The sequence below is a fragment of the Calidris pugnax genome, unplaced genomic scaffold (assembly GCF_001431845.1).
Source record: "Calidris pugnax isolate Ruff unplaced genomic scaffold, ASM143184v1 scaffold20, whole genome shotgun sequence".
NCBI lineage: Eukaryota > Metazoa > Chordata > Aves > Charadriiformes > Scolopacidae > Calidris > Calidris pugnax.
Window position 1 is genome coordinate 24,535,153 of NW_015094510.1, and position 14,623 is coordinate 24,549,775.

The 14,623-nt window shown below is 38.7% G+C and overlaps 1 protein-coding gene across 2 annotated transcripts in view; it reads left to right on the forward strand.

Annotated features, from left to right (window-relative positions):
• The window catches only part of ATP8A2 (ATPase, aminophospholipid transporter, class I, type 8A, member 2), a 310,676-nt gene that overhangs the window by 66,968 nt on the left and 229,085 nt on the right, over nt 1–14,623 (forward strand). For both annotated transcript variants that reach the window (XM_014966066.1, XM_014966067.1), the window contains one exon: nt 3,304–3,368. In XM_014966066.1, coding sequence (XP_014821552.1) covers nt 3,304–3,368 — 65 coding nt within the window. The remainder of the gene's footprint in view (nt 1–3,303; nt 3,369–14,623) is intronic.

The window sequence follows — 14,623 nt, forward strand, 5'->3', positions numbered from 1 at the left end:
GCTTTGCTCAGCTTCATGAGGTTTGCATGGGCCTACTCCTCAAGCCTGTCCCTCTGGATGGCGTCTTTTCCTTCTAGCACATCATTGCACCATTCAGCCTGGTGTTCTCTGCAAGCTTGCAGAGAGTGCACTCAATCCCCTTTTGTCATTGATGAAGATACTAAATGGTATTGGTCCTAGGACAGACCCCTGAGGGGCACTGCCCATTACTGGTTTCCACTTCTACACTGAGCTGTAACTCTTTGGACATGGCCATCCAGCCAGTTTCTTATCCATCGAACAGTCTCTCTGTCAAACCCATATCTCCAGTTTAGAGGTAAGACTACTTCTGTTACGGTGAGCCATGAGTTTTCAGTTGAGGATATGGAAGCAGTGCAGCATTTCTTGCCTGTATCCCTGTGTGAAGTTTGAGCAGGGCATATGTGCCTCCTCTAAACACGAAGGATAATCATTTTTGCCTCAGATGCTGGATTCTGCCTGCCTGCGGTACGAATGTGCCTGTGGGCTATGATCTTGAACTCTGGTTCAAGCAGTCTTTCTCCCAGGACACTTGAAGGGAGTAAGTCCCAGAAGTATCTGATTCATCTGTTTCATGGACTTAGTCAGACTTATAAATTAAAGAGCTAGATACCAACTTACAGATGTGGATTGACATTTTATACTTGGCTTTGAACCAGCAGTTGATCTTGCTCTACTCAGCAGCATTGACAAAAATATGCCCTGATCTCAGAGAGTGTATTTTTGCTTCCATGTTAGTACTGCCAATAGTAACTATTATAGAACTTTAAAATATGAATAAAATGTAACTTGTAATCTTACAGTTGCTAGCTACATTACTTTATGCTAGTGCTAGATTAATATCTTCATAGTCCTGAAATTGTGTATCATGCATAGATCTCTTAAAAACCACTGTTAGGCTTGACTTATATCCTTCTATTCCAATTTTGATCTCCTTTCTGTTTAATGTGATGCCAAGATGTAAAATGACCTCAGTTGAAGGATTAGTTCTTCTGACTCCATGACTTCCAAGATGCACAGCAGAGCAACCCTGTGTTTTCCACAGCTGATATTTTTTTTTTCCCCAGCTCCGCTTGTCAAGTAGCATCTTGCTCAGTTTGAAAGAGGTGAAATCAAACAGTGAACAGTGGTTTGGAAATCGCAGCTTGGTGTTGCAACTGCTGTTGCAATCAAATGCTACTAGAAAGTCCTTTTGAATTAGTTACACTGAATTTATAACAGCCTACTGCACAATGCTGTTGCCATGCCCTGGGTGGGGAAAGAATAACCCTGACACGGAGGGGAAGTCCTTAAGTTGCAATAATCTTTTTCTCCTCAGTAAGAAGAAGAAAGTGGTTCTTCAGCCTGGGACTAACTTCTAAAAATGACAAACTGACTTCTTCCCAAGTCAGTTTTTTGTCTGTACCTGTTGAAGCTCCGTTACTCAGTTCTGTACTACCACCTAAGACTTATTCCCAAGGCAGAATCAGAGGCTATCTGTAAAGCTTTTGTGTTGTGGGCTGTGCTTAGTTAGAATATATTTCATCCCATACCCAACAGCTGTGGGTGAGCTCAATGTCATTCTGTATTGTTCTCTAAAGCAGGAAATAAACCGTAGCTTGTTAACAGCAGTAAGATGAAAATGTATCTGCGAGGTTGCACCTGATATTCGTATTCCACACAGCTGTGAAAATGGAAGAGAAACAAAACTTCTGCAAGTAATCAAACCTGCTGCCTGAAAGTGCCTGGCTATGTGATACAGGCATGCTTTCCACAAAGGAAGATGAGGGCTTTGCTTTCTTGACAGAAGTCATTCATGCAGGCATGTTAACCCTGGATTATACATTAAAACTTGCCTAATTATAAAAGTTCTGTAGCCTGAGGAAATGATTTGCATTGCAATTGGTGAGCCAGTGTGGCCTTCCTAAGGAACCAACAATCCCACAGAAAATAAATTCACGCCTCAGTTGTTCTCTTGTTGTGAGATACGGAGAGAGACACTTAATCTCTTTACATTGACTATGCTCTTCTGCTTTTGAACCTCTTGACCTTGCAGTGGTTCCTCACTGGATGTTGTTCTTACACTGCAGTAGCCTCCAGTCTCCATTTAAGAAGAGTAAAAGGCTTCCTGAGACCTCATTTTATGACAGCAATTTCTTAAATTTGCTGTGATTCATTCCTACAAAAGCACAGTAGAAGTATAAAGTAATTTTATTGTATTTCCTTTTCCTATGTGACTTAGATCAGCAAGTGACTTAGATCAAGTATATGCTTCAGATGAATTCTCTGCTGTTTTATAAAGCTACAGGACTGCCAATCCCAAGTGAACTTGCATGAGGTTTTAGGATAATGCAATGGGGTCAGTCTGCAAGTTTGCATTTGTCTCCTGCCATTAATGTCAACTGGAATTAAACTTTATTCTGTAAATGCCAAGTATATATATTATGGATATGAGTTTGTATCATGTCAGTGACAATCGTGTGGCAGAAGAACTGCCACTTCAGTAGCACTGAGTGGTACTGCAGCCACTGGCTTTTACTATTACAAAAATAAGAGGATTTTTTTGTCTTGAGAATTTTGCTTTGAATTTTGGTGTCCTGGCAAATGTGCAGAACCACATTCTGAGTGCTTCTCCAGATTGTAGCAGCTTGCTCTTGTTCTTTCATGTCCCAGTCCTACACTGAGTGATCTAGGACAATTACCTGATGCCTACAGGAGTTGGCAGGGGCTCTGTCATTGATCAGTAGTTTTTGATGTAGCTCAGGACCTTCCACACTGAAAACTCAGAGTAAAAAGAGAAAAGCAAAAAAAAACCCACCTGAAATAACCCAAGCGTGGGTTAAGGGGACTGGGTAGCACTAACTGATTCAATGTGCTCTTCCAGTCATGTGGCGTAGCTGCAGTTGTGTGTTCAGATCTGTTCCTGCGCCATGGTGAAGGCAATTCTGTCTTCATGTAGATAAAAAGCTTAGCTATAGAAATACTTAATTTTGCTGTAGGGATATAGCCTATATTTACTGTACCTAGTTAATACACTGTTTTCTTTGGTTAAAACATCTGAGGTGATATTTGAAAATGGAGATAAAATGCAGCCTCTACTTGCTAGTAAAATTGTCAAGTTGGAGTGTGACCTATACACCAGTGCCTTCTAGTAGCCTGCCTGACAGGAGTGGCTGCTTGAAAAGTAAATTATCTGACCTATAGGCTATATATATCTTATAGGTTATATAGGTTACATATATATTGAGGTTTAGCTAAACTTTAAATGTTCTTCCAAAAAGTAAATCTGTGTGTTTTCTCTTGCAGGGTACTCTTGCAGACTCATTTCACAGAGTATGTCTCTCATCCTGGTCAATGAGGATTCACTAGATGTAAGTAAGCAAATTCTGGTGTAATTCTTGACAGAACTAGGTGTTGCTTACAAAAAGGAAAGTTGTTAAGCTTTCGCATATTGTTTCCCTCACTTGCCTTTAGGAGTAGGAAGACAAACAATTAATGCTAAAACAAGGGTGTGTTGTGCAAAATGTGCTCGGGAGGTCTCCTGTTGCAAGCTCTATAGATCAAACTAAAGCCTGAGAACAAGAGACTAATTAGGTCTATGGGTTTGATTCTGCTGCAGCCTGGTGAAACCTGTGGTATGCTATCAGGAATATAGTTAGGATTTAAAGTACTGATGTAGGAATAACATCTTTGAAGAAAGAAAAAAACACACCTATGCCTGAGCAAACTGCATTTTGAGCTTGCCTGTGTACAGCTCTTGAGACCTAAAAAATGTCTGCAAGTGGTTCCTGTGCTCCCCAGGTATGTTCAAAATAACTAGAAAAAAAATGTTGCACTTGCACATGAATCATCCCAGAAGATTTTTTTTTCCAATTTGCCTATTTCAGCATCAATATCAGCATTTGATATAACTTGAGTATCTGAATGCTGTCAGAGGTATTTGTAGGAAAGATGAAAAGATCTATAGTAGGCACCATCTGATACCTGTGTTTAGAGTTGGCAATTCATCCTGCTTGGCTGGATGGGAGATGCAAAGCCTCTGTCTTTGAGTGTCAAAGGAGTTACTGGATATTTGGTGGAAGAGGGAAATATTATTGTGGTAATCACCCGATACGTGTAACTTTCCGGTTGTGTCTATGTGATTTAGTTAGCAGCAGCCTCGATAGTGTTTTCAGCTCATGCTCATGTTCATTGATATGTTATTGTGGCATCTCAAGGACTAGTGTTCTAACTCACCAGAATTCTTGAGATCCCAGTGAATCCAAGGGGAGATGATCTGCTTCCAGAGGCTAGTGTGACTCTAGTTGTGTGACATCTAGTGTGACTAGATGACTAGTTCAGCCTCTAGTAATGCACCCTGATAGGACTGTCTCATTGCTGAGTTCTAGCAACAAAGACCATGTTAGTTCTCTTGCAGAAGTTTTTTTGTCTGTGTTCTGCAAGTTAGAGACTCACTTAAATACTTGTTTAGATAATTCTAGTGGGATAAGAAAACTTCAGGTTTTTCTTTTAAACAGTTACTGCATGAGGTGTGTGTAGATTGGAGTATGTAAATTGTTTCAATCAAATATCTAAATGCCTTGCTTAAGACTTAACTGCTCAGACTATCTTCTTCCACTTTTCCACCTCTGTGTGGCCCTTCTTTAAGGGAACAGTTTCAATTTTGTGGGTTCAAAATACTGGGCTTCTCAGCTTTCTGCTATATTTGACTGGCTAGACTTCTTAACCTGAAGAAGGGACGCAGAACCGCAATAGAAAATAAGCCTCTGGTGGTCTTTGCTTTGTGAGGCAGGAAGATCAGTTGGTTAGGATTGTAGAAATGAGGAAACTTGAGGATTCTTTTCTTAATGTATTGGACTCTCAACCCAGAAAAAAGAAAATGGTCAGGCTGTGTTTACCTTTTAAAATGTCTCACACATTCCAAAGCTCTGAGTGAAGCACAACTAAAGTTCTTTTTGACCCTGGAAATAAGATTGTTTCAATATAAATTAAAACTAATTCCTCTAAATTTCCAGAGATGAACAGTGTGCCTTTTGTGATGCCTCTTCAGAAACACTAGAATTTAGATACAGATTTTCTGTGGCTAAAGCAAGGACAGAAGAGGTTCTTGCTAGATCAGAGGAAGAAAGTTGAGTGAACATTGCTTGGTATTTAGAAACATCTGGAAGCTGGACAAGGTAGTCTTCAAGGAACATTAACTTGACGTCTTTATTTCTGGTTTTGAATGCAGCGATATAATGACACATACATTTTTGGATATCTCTATTTGTAGTGAAGATAATACTGAAGGTGCTGAGTGAAAGCAGGTTCAGCAATTGCTTTTAAATTGTGACTTCAGTTAATTGGCTGAAAGGACTGTGAGAGGGCAGGATGAATAATGAAATGGTTTATGATGTGTGCCCTAATGGCGAGCGCTCCAACTGTGGGTTTTTCCTTTAAAAATCAAACAGCAGTGTAGGTGGAACAATTCCAGGACTTTCAGTAAGAGGCAAAAATGAATTTGCCTTTTCTGGAATGAAAGGCTGGATTTAAGCAATAAAAGTGAGAAATGCGCCTGAATCTCATTATTCCCCCTCCCCTCCTCATCTTCAACAGGAGAAGTGTGGCCTTGGCCTGTGTGTAGAACCAGCTCTGGTTAATTGGTGTGATTGCAGTCTTATTTTGTTTGCAAAACTGACATGGATTTACTGAAATGTGTATCATGTAGCTGTACAAAGGAATACACTTACATACATTACTATAGGATTTTTAGACTCCAAAGAGGTTTTTGTGTCTTATTTTTTAAAACTTGTTATTTTTTTATTGCTTTAGGAAAGCAGAGGTTTTAGCTAACTTTACCCGTGCACTTGAGGTTCTTGAAGTCCTATTAGATCCTTCTGCTTTTTAGGCAAGTCTTCGATTCTTCTCTTGAAACATGAGAAAATGGAGGCCCTTGACAGCTGGTTTTGATTCAGTAGATATTGTGTGATGGTAAAAGTGCTGTTTTAGCAAGAACACATTGTGTGGCTGTATCTCTTCGGCTTGATCTGCTTGCAGTTGGTGGGCTTGGTATGTGGGTAAGGTATGATGGTATTGATATGGTATGATGGCAGTCTCCTTGTTACCCCTTTTAAGTCCCCTTCAGAGAGGGTCAGTTGCCTACTTCACAGCTTCATTTGACAACTCCTGCCTCAGTACATATACTAAATGCCAAACTAATTGTAACAAGGAACCTGTCCTTTCTCTTACTCTTGTCTTAACACAGACATACAGAAGCAAAAGTGGCTACTAGAGAGGAAATCTAACTGGAAAAAGAAATAAGAGCTAAGGATTACAGGGTACAGAAAATGGAGAAAGATGGAAACTAGTTTATTTCAAGAAAGTGCAGAGGGAATCCCTTATTTTAAAATACTTGAAGGCTTATTTCAGTTTTTCTGAACTTGGTAGCATGTGCACTTTGAGGTTTTTATATATTCAGCATTTTCCCAAACATTAGCCAAGAAGTATGAAGCAAAGGTAAATGGGAACTGAACTGGGAGAAAACACCATTGAAACATCTCTTCTCGCTTTCCCATGTGCCAGCTTTGCAAATACTGTAGAGTGCCAAAACCTCACTTAGAGTGATAGACAGGACCCCTGTGGAAAGTAATTAATCTAGTAAGTTAGAAGAGGCTAAATACTCCTTTCCTCATCAAAGGGAGGCTATGAAAGGGAAAAGGTGAGAGATCTACCCACCCACTTTCACCCAATGACTCCATTGCTTGGTTTCAGATCGAAGTCTTCTGAGGCAGTGGAGGAGGACAGGAATGAACAGCCATCTCTGCTGTTTAGGAGATGGATACTAGCATCAAGTGAAGAATAGTAGGGAAAGTAATTATTTTCATAATTTTTAAGCTTTCTCAAGCAAATGTGGTGCTCCTGTTTTGAAGTCTCCTGTTAACTACTTGAGAAGCAGAAACTGGAAGTCTGGAAAACTGAATATAGAAGTACATATTTTTGCAGTGATACTCAAAAAATAAAGTTTAGTTCTGGATTGTAACTCCAGAGTTAACTCTTAACTTCTAGAGAAACTTCTTCAACAGCTGTGTTACAAATGAGAAAATGGATACAGCTTAAAAAAGGACAGGTAATAAACTGAGAAGCTGAATGGATTGAACAGTCTAGGAAGATCTGACGTTGTATTAGTCTTCATAATATGGATTAAGATAAGGAGAAACTTTTTATTGACAGGCTGTCCTCTTACGATGTTGAAGTGTTGGCAGTTTTATCTAATCAACAGTTTACAATATGAACACCAATAAAGGTATATTGACAGACAGACCGCATGATGGTAGAGGGTGTCACTGGTCACACGTAAAACATGAAAGTATTACTGGAGTCTCCTGTTCTCTCAATGCCAGAAAGCACTTTGGATAAATGGGAATGTGTAGCCTATTTTAAGACCCTTGAGGACTCTGTCTTCAAAGACTGTGTGGGGATGGGAGACTGAGTGACCATTAAGATGGATCTGTTCTTGAATAAGAACAGTTAGTCATACTCATAAAGTGTGAGAGGTCATCAACAATACGAGCCATTTCATAGGCATCTTGCCACACGGCTCGGTTGAAGGGCACACTAGAATTAGAAGCCTTTATCAGACATGGGTTGACATGGAATCGTGAGAGGTCATCATCAACAATACGAGCCATTTCATAGGCATCTTGCCACACGGCTCGGTTGAAGGGCACACTAGAATTAGAAGCCTTTATCAGACATGGGTTGACATGGAATGAAAACCCGCCCTTCCCTCTTTTTTCCTGACCTCTGCCAGCATAGAAAAGAAATATGCTTGACAGAAAGTTGATTGCTTACTTTAAAATCCCTAGATAAAAAAATGAACTCTATCATCTTTTCCCACTTGCTACTTCCAGTTATGTAGCTGAATGAGGAGTTCTGTGGAGTAAAGAGAGCACAGCAGCTGCTCCTGATGCTTTTATGTTGGATTGCAGTGTTGTTGATGGCTCATGTTGAACAGATGCCTTATACCTTGATTTTGGCCTCAACTGTGTTGATCAGTGGTATCACAGTACACTTAAGGATTCATTTCTGCAGATAGCTGAAGATACTTTGCAGAACTCAATGCTAAATGCTTACTTTAGTGAATTATGTGCACCGAGCATCACATAACATCGATAAGGTAGTAGTGGGAGAATGGGGAGTGGGAAGAAACAACAGAGGGCTACCACCTGTGCAGAGCAATTTATTTTCCACACCTAATTTTCGCTGATTCTTTCTGGTTTGCCTTTCATAAGCCAAAAGTATAAGCTTATTGGCTATAACAGTTCTAAAAAAGCAAAAGATCGGTGTCTCTTCATGCTTTTCATTTGTATTTTTTCTGGTCCTGTAACTTTAGCTAAATCAGAGTTGGAGATGACTTAGCTGTAATATCTCTGGAAGTGGTTCTAAGGAAGGGGTCATGGCTGCTGTTGGAGTAATTTGAGTTACAAATATGATAGTTGTTACCATCCCCAGTGCAAAGCTGAGAATTTACCTCAGACATACCATGCAGCAGTATTCATGCAGCACTTAATCATTTAGTGCAGTTTTTATACTTGAAATATTCTGTAATACAGAATTGTACACAGTTGATTCATGTTGACTGATGCAGAGTCCACCAGTATCCACTAGTAAGTGGATAGGTTTTAGCAAAAGCAGCAGGTAAAATAGTATCTATTCTTAGCTTATTCAAGGTCTGCTTAGACATTGCACATTAGAAAAGCTTTGTGGAAAATTAGTGTTTTAAGGGACATATCAATAATAAATTTTGAATAGGTACTAAATCATAACCATGTCAAATATTTTCATCTGCAGCTCTTGCATGTTCTAATTTTCCTCTGCCCCCTCATCTAGTAGATGTTCCAATAACTTAATCTGTGGAAGACTTTGGTTATGGAATCCAGCCATAAATGAAGACAGCAGTATTAGAAGTTTTTCAGTAAACATAAAAACTAATGGAAGTTTCCAGAACATTAAAAGAAAAAAAAAAGAATGGCATGTCAGACAAGCAAAAAAAAAAAACCTCATTGATAAATAGTTGCTGGTCTTTTAAGTGAAGAAAATTGGTGATTACATGGTACATCATGAAGACATATCTAATACTGAAGGTGACTGTGATGCTTTAGCTCAGATAATGTGTTTTTCCAAAACAGGAGCACGAACTTGTGGAGCTTCTGCATTGTACATCAAAAATGCTTTGTGCTGCATCAGTCTTGTTTTCAAACCAAAGTAATTCTGTTTTTTGTTTTGGTTTTGTTTTGGTTTTCTTCAAGTACTCGTATCACCATTTCTAATTTAGAACTGAATTTTGCATGTCTAAATATAAGACTAAGTGTTTTGTTAATAATTGCCAGTAGTTCTTTTTAATTCTAAGGTAGGTGTCTAGCCAGTTTTTCAGTGTTGGATCTCCACAGTAATACTCATTTTCTATGTTGTAGCTGTAGCAGAAATGATGACTTCTGTTCAACTTAGCCTGAAATCTATCAATAGAAGATTCTCACACTTGAAATTCTGTGGCATTATATTTAATATATTCCACCTCTGAAATCCGTTAATGCTAAAAATGAATTTTTACAAGATCCAAGTTGAGCTTAGAGCCTTTAAATATTGATACACTTTCCCCTTTGTGCAGTCCCTGTGTGACTTTTTTCCCCCACTCCTGCTCCTTGGCATGCAGCAGCAGGTGAGATGCGATCGAACAACTGTCTTGGCTTGTTTTTCAGAGCTAAATTTTTTTCTAAATCATGCACTTGAGGGAAAAATCAATCATTTCGGTTCTCTTCAGAGGACTACTGAGAATAGAAAAGACTAATCCCTAGCTTGATTCAGCTGAATTGTAGAAACTTAGCATAATAATGTGCAAATGTTTATCCCTTAGAGAGTTAACTACATGCATATATATGCTTACTTAGTTTATCTTTCCTTCTCCTAATAAGGCTGTTTCAAGTGAAAATATTATTAGAACAAGATTTACTTTGAGAGTAATTCTTGGATTCAGTTTCTGTTTAATTAAATAGGAAACACCATAAAGTCTTACTGTGCAGTTCAGTTCTTAACCTGGACAAATTTCTTCCATTAGCATCTCACAGAAGTTGAGTTGTGAGAGCGGTGAGGGGGAAGGCTGATAAAGGGGAACTGGATGACCCAGAGAAGCCCTGGAAAAGTCAGAGATGAGAGTAGTGGGTAGTACAGCCAAGCTAATTTGGGTGTATTCCCCCCTTTCAAGAAAGGAGAGCTGGGAACTGTAGCAATTGGATGCACATTGGGTTGTGTTTAACAGCAGTGGAAGGGCAAAACTGGAGGGACCCAATTCTGAACCTGTGGATAGTATTTTGTTGTAAAATAATTCTCTTGGTATAAATGGAGCTACACAGAGAATGCGTCCCACAGAACTCGTGTGCCTGGACTGACAGTCATTGTCCTGTGTTATACATAGATATGCAAGTAACCACAAACTGATGCTCTAGTGTAAGAACCCTCAATGCCACTGTCCATTGATGGTGATCTGACTAAAAGTATAAGCATGGAACCTGGGCTCCCTCACTTCTCTGCTTGCTCAGCTGTATCTCTTGGGTACTTCATGGTTTGGATGAGCAATTGAGCATGAGCATGGATAAACCCCTTTGTGCTACCATGGTATTGTGTACTATCCTTAAACAGAACTTTACAGTGTAATTTCTTGTCTGCAGTCAGCATCTTGACTTCCAAAACTGGGTCTTAGTATCTGCAGGGAAGCTTTACATGCAGCTATGCTTTGTATTCTAGTGGTGAAGATTAAGGACCTGGAAAACTTGGTTATTTTTTTACCTTGTTACTTTCCTATTCTGTAGGGTAGCATTACTATGAAGGTTCTATAACATAAAAGGAAAAATCTCCTAAGCAAGAAAATATTGTTGGATCTCTTAAAAACATCTTTAACAGACACCATTATTCATTGTACTTAAATACTGATTTATAGATTTGGGATTATCTGAGAATTGCACATCTAAACTGCTTTGGATCTCTTATGAAGCAGAGCTCTGATCTGGTCACTGGATTTGCCCACATGCTAGAAATAAGCACGTCCTGTTGAGTTACTGCCTGAAACTTTTACTAATAACCCTTGGGAAAACTTTGTGGGAAGGAAGAAAACCTGACGAGTAGGCCATTAAAAATGAATTGTCTATCGGTCATGATAGACAAGATGTCTGTCTTAAAGCAAAGAATATAGTTCCAATAGTGTCTTCTGTATTGTACTTATCGGGACAAAGTTTTGTGTAGCATTATGGCTTCCATAGAAAAGATACTAACTTCACTACAGGATTTTCTTTAGCATATGTAAAATGTAAGTTGTTTTATATAAATCTGTATTTTAAATTCTTGAGTACAGCTACAGGAGATGGTGCCTGTGAAGCTCTAAGAAACTTTGAAGGTGGTGTTTTTTGGATCCTGATGCTCCTGCTGTTGGAAGAAAGGATGTCTGTGCCCTGTCAGTGATGTTTTGCTGATTACTCCCAAGGAATGGGGATAAAGTCATTGTCAGCCTTTCAGACTAAAACCAAAGTTACCTAGTTCTAGGAGCTCTAAAGCATTGGTATAATGTACTTCAGTCTTACTAAAAATAGTGAAGTGTACAGATAACTGCCAGGAACCCTAGAACAAGTCTTCTGCTGCTAATGCCTTGTAGATGCTTTGAAGATTACATCTTGTGTGTTGCACAAGAGAGGAAACTTGGTTTGTTTTTTTTTCCTCCCCCAGTATCATCTGCCCTAATGCTTTCAGACAAAGTTAGTGTTCTGGAAAACTGATCAATGTGGACAAACTCAGTTTTAGCCAACCATGAGCTGTCCTTCAGAGAGGCATCTGGGATGTTCTTCTGGTGTCTTGTGGTTAATAAGTTACTTCAATTACCAGTCAGCCTGGAATTGTAATCAGCTCTTCTGTATAGTACTGGGAATTTGGAAAGGAAGCTAATCAGGAAAAGTAGAGAAAGAATACTTTTCTCTATTGTACTAAATTCTTTTTCTTGCTTGATTTTGTTTTTTTCTTAATCTAGAAACAGACATCAAGCTAATAAGTGGTTACACAAGGAACAGTGTCTAGTAATCGGATAAATCTTCAAAAATGCTGGGTAGAAGAGATTTAGTGTTTTTTCTTGTTTGCTTTTGAGGAACAAATAGAATCTTTCATAACTCCAGGTATTTGATAATCTGCATAGAAAGTTAGTTGTATGGATGTGGAAAATATACGTCTCTTCATGTGAAAAGCTGCTTTGATTTGAGCCTACTGCATAGAATTACAAATGAAAGAATATAGGTGTTACCTGGACCAGTAGGTTTAAGTACACACAGGACTGTGTAACTTAAGTATTAGATTATTACTTCCTGAAAAAATGGTACTAATAGGTTTGAGCTGTGAGTGGTGAAATAGTTGGGCTGGTATTTTTGTTTCATCCTGCTTTCCCTTTTCAGCATTCATTAATGACTGTTTTCCCTTATCTGTGGTGCTGTTTTTTCTGTTAGTGTTTTCTGGCACTGTGATAGTTGGTTTGGATGGGGGCACTTGGACCTGAAGGAATGCAAGGACCTTTAGGAGTCCAAAGATCAGGTTTCTAAATAACTCTTCTTTCCATAGCTGGAAATTTGGGAGGTGGGGGGGCAGCGCTAGAGAGGGCTATCAGCGAAAACACTCTAAGTCACTTTTCTCTTCATTTCTTATGTTCTAATAGTAATCATGTTTGACAAGACATGGAGAAGATCTTGTAGCTTTAGGCTTCAGGTATTTTAGCAGCTGGACTCATCCCCCTAATACCTTGTCCATGCTATAGGGCAGAGTAGATTATATTACATAAAAATGGAAAGGAAGAGTGTGTGTTCCCTGAATTCCATCTAAAATTTGCTGTCTTGTTTGTAAGAGCTCTCATAGGTTAGAGGAAAAATGACTGGGAACAAACACTGTTTCTCTTAAAACTGCTAATGATCTTCACATATGTGAAGGCTTTTCTCTCTATAGATGATCCCTGAGTGTTACCCAGATCTGTTCTGTTGTGTAAGTATGGTGAAGGAAGTATCTGTTTGCTTTGAAGATGGGATTCTTTGCAATATACCGATACATTTCTTTCTACTAAGCACAAGAGACTGTGGAAATATAAGGATGCATAAGGAAGTTAAAATAGGATTTTGTTAAATAAGAAGATACCCATGAAATGCAGGTTTTTTGCTTATGTTAAAGCATAATGGTGTGAGTTTTAGGGGAATAAATCTAAGCGAGTGTCTGATCTGTAGGTAAATAAGTTATGGATACTGCTTGTCCTGATTGACATGACTAATATTACACATCTGTAAAAACACTTCCGATTTGTTTTTTGTGTTCAATGGTAAGAAGTCTCTTCTGGTCTCAAGATACTTTTTTTTTTTTTTTTCTTTAAAAATATTTGATCTTCTGCTTTCATTGAAGGGGAGGGGAAGTCCAGGTTGATGCAAGTTTGCGTGGTGGTTTTAAACATAAGCAGTCCTCTTTTCTTGGTGGGGGTCTAGCCTAAAGCAATTGTATTTGTTCAACTGTTAAGTTAAATGAAGGTAGTGGAGAACTATTTCTTCAAGATAAGAAGTAGTGTGTGTCTTGATCACATCTTCAGAAAATGAAGATAGAGATATATAGGTATCTGTGGTGTTATTTTTGCAGTTCCCACAATACAGACCTACTACTTTGTTAAACACTTTTCTGAAGACTATTTCCTTTTTCTAAAGAGTAAGAGAATCATTCTTGTAGCTGAAGCTTGATTATTCAAAGCCTACTCATCAGTTGCATAAAGCAATACCTTTCCTTCACACGACAATTAAAAAGAATGATGGTTTACATTTGGTTGAAGCTAGGAAAAGTCCCACTGAATTTTTCTGGGCTGATTGGTCTGTCAGAAGCTAGAATTAAGCAATTCTCCAACTGTATGAAATGAATACCTGCGAGAGGATGTGTTCCTTCTGCCTTTTAACCTTCTTCATAGGGTAGAACTGATCAAGTTTGTGTCTCTGCCACAATGATGCATGCCTATTTTTTACTGAAAGATGTGCCAAGGTGTGTTTTCAAATATCTAAATCCAGTCATTTAATTGAAATAATGCTAGAGGGTCAGTTTTGCTGCTTCATATTTAGAAAGTGATTTGTTAGAGAAGATAAGATGATTGAAGCTAGGTAGTCAACGTAATTTTCTCTCCATAGTTTCAAGACAAAAATTATTTAGCTATCTTGCATTTTCAAATAATTCCCAAATCCTGAAATTATAAGTGTTCTAAGCAGGCCAAAAATCACAGTTCTGAAATGTCAGAACTTAATGCTTTTTTTGGAGTGCTTTAACACTTTAGAGTGTTAATCAGAGCTGAGGTGAATCAGATGTCCTCTTGAAGGTTCCATCATGCTCCATTGCGGTGATATGTATGCTTGTCATACACTTTGTTTTTTCAAGCTAACCAGGCAAGGTGTGAAGCTCCTGACAGCCCTGATGGACACCAGGGTTGTGGTGGTGGGAAGACTTTTAGAGAAATTGTCTCATAAGCTTAGAATTGGTATAATCTCTTTAGTTTTTGCTAACTTGAGTCTTGTGCTCCTCTTGGGTAGTCCTTTTTGCTTCTACCCAG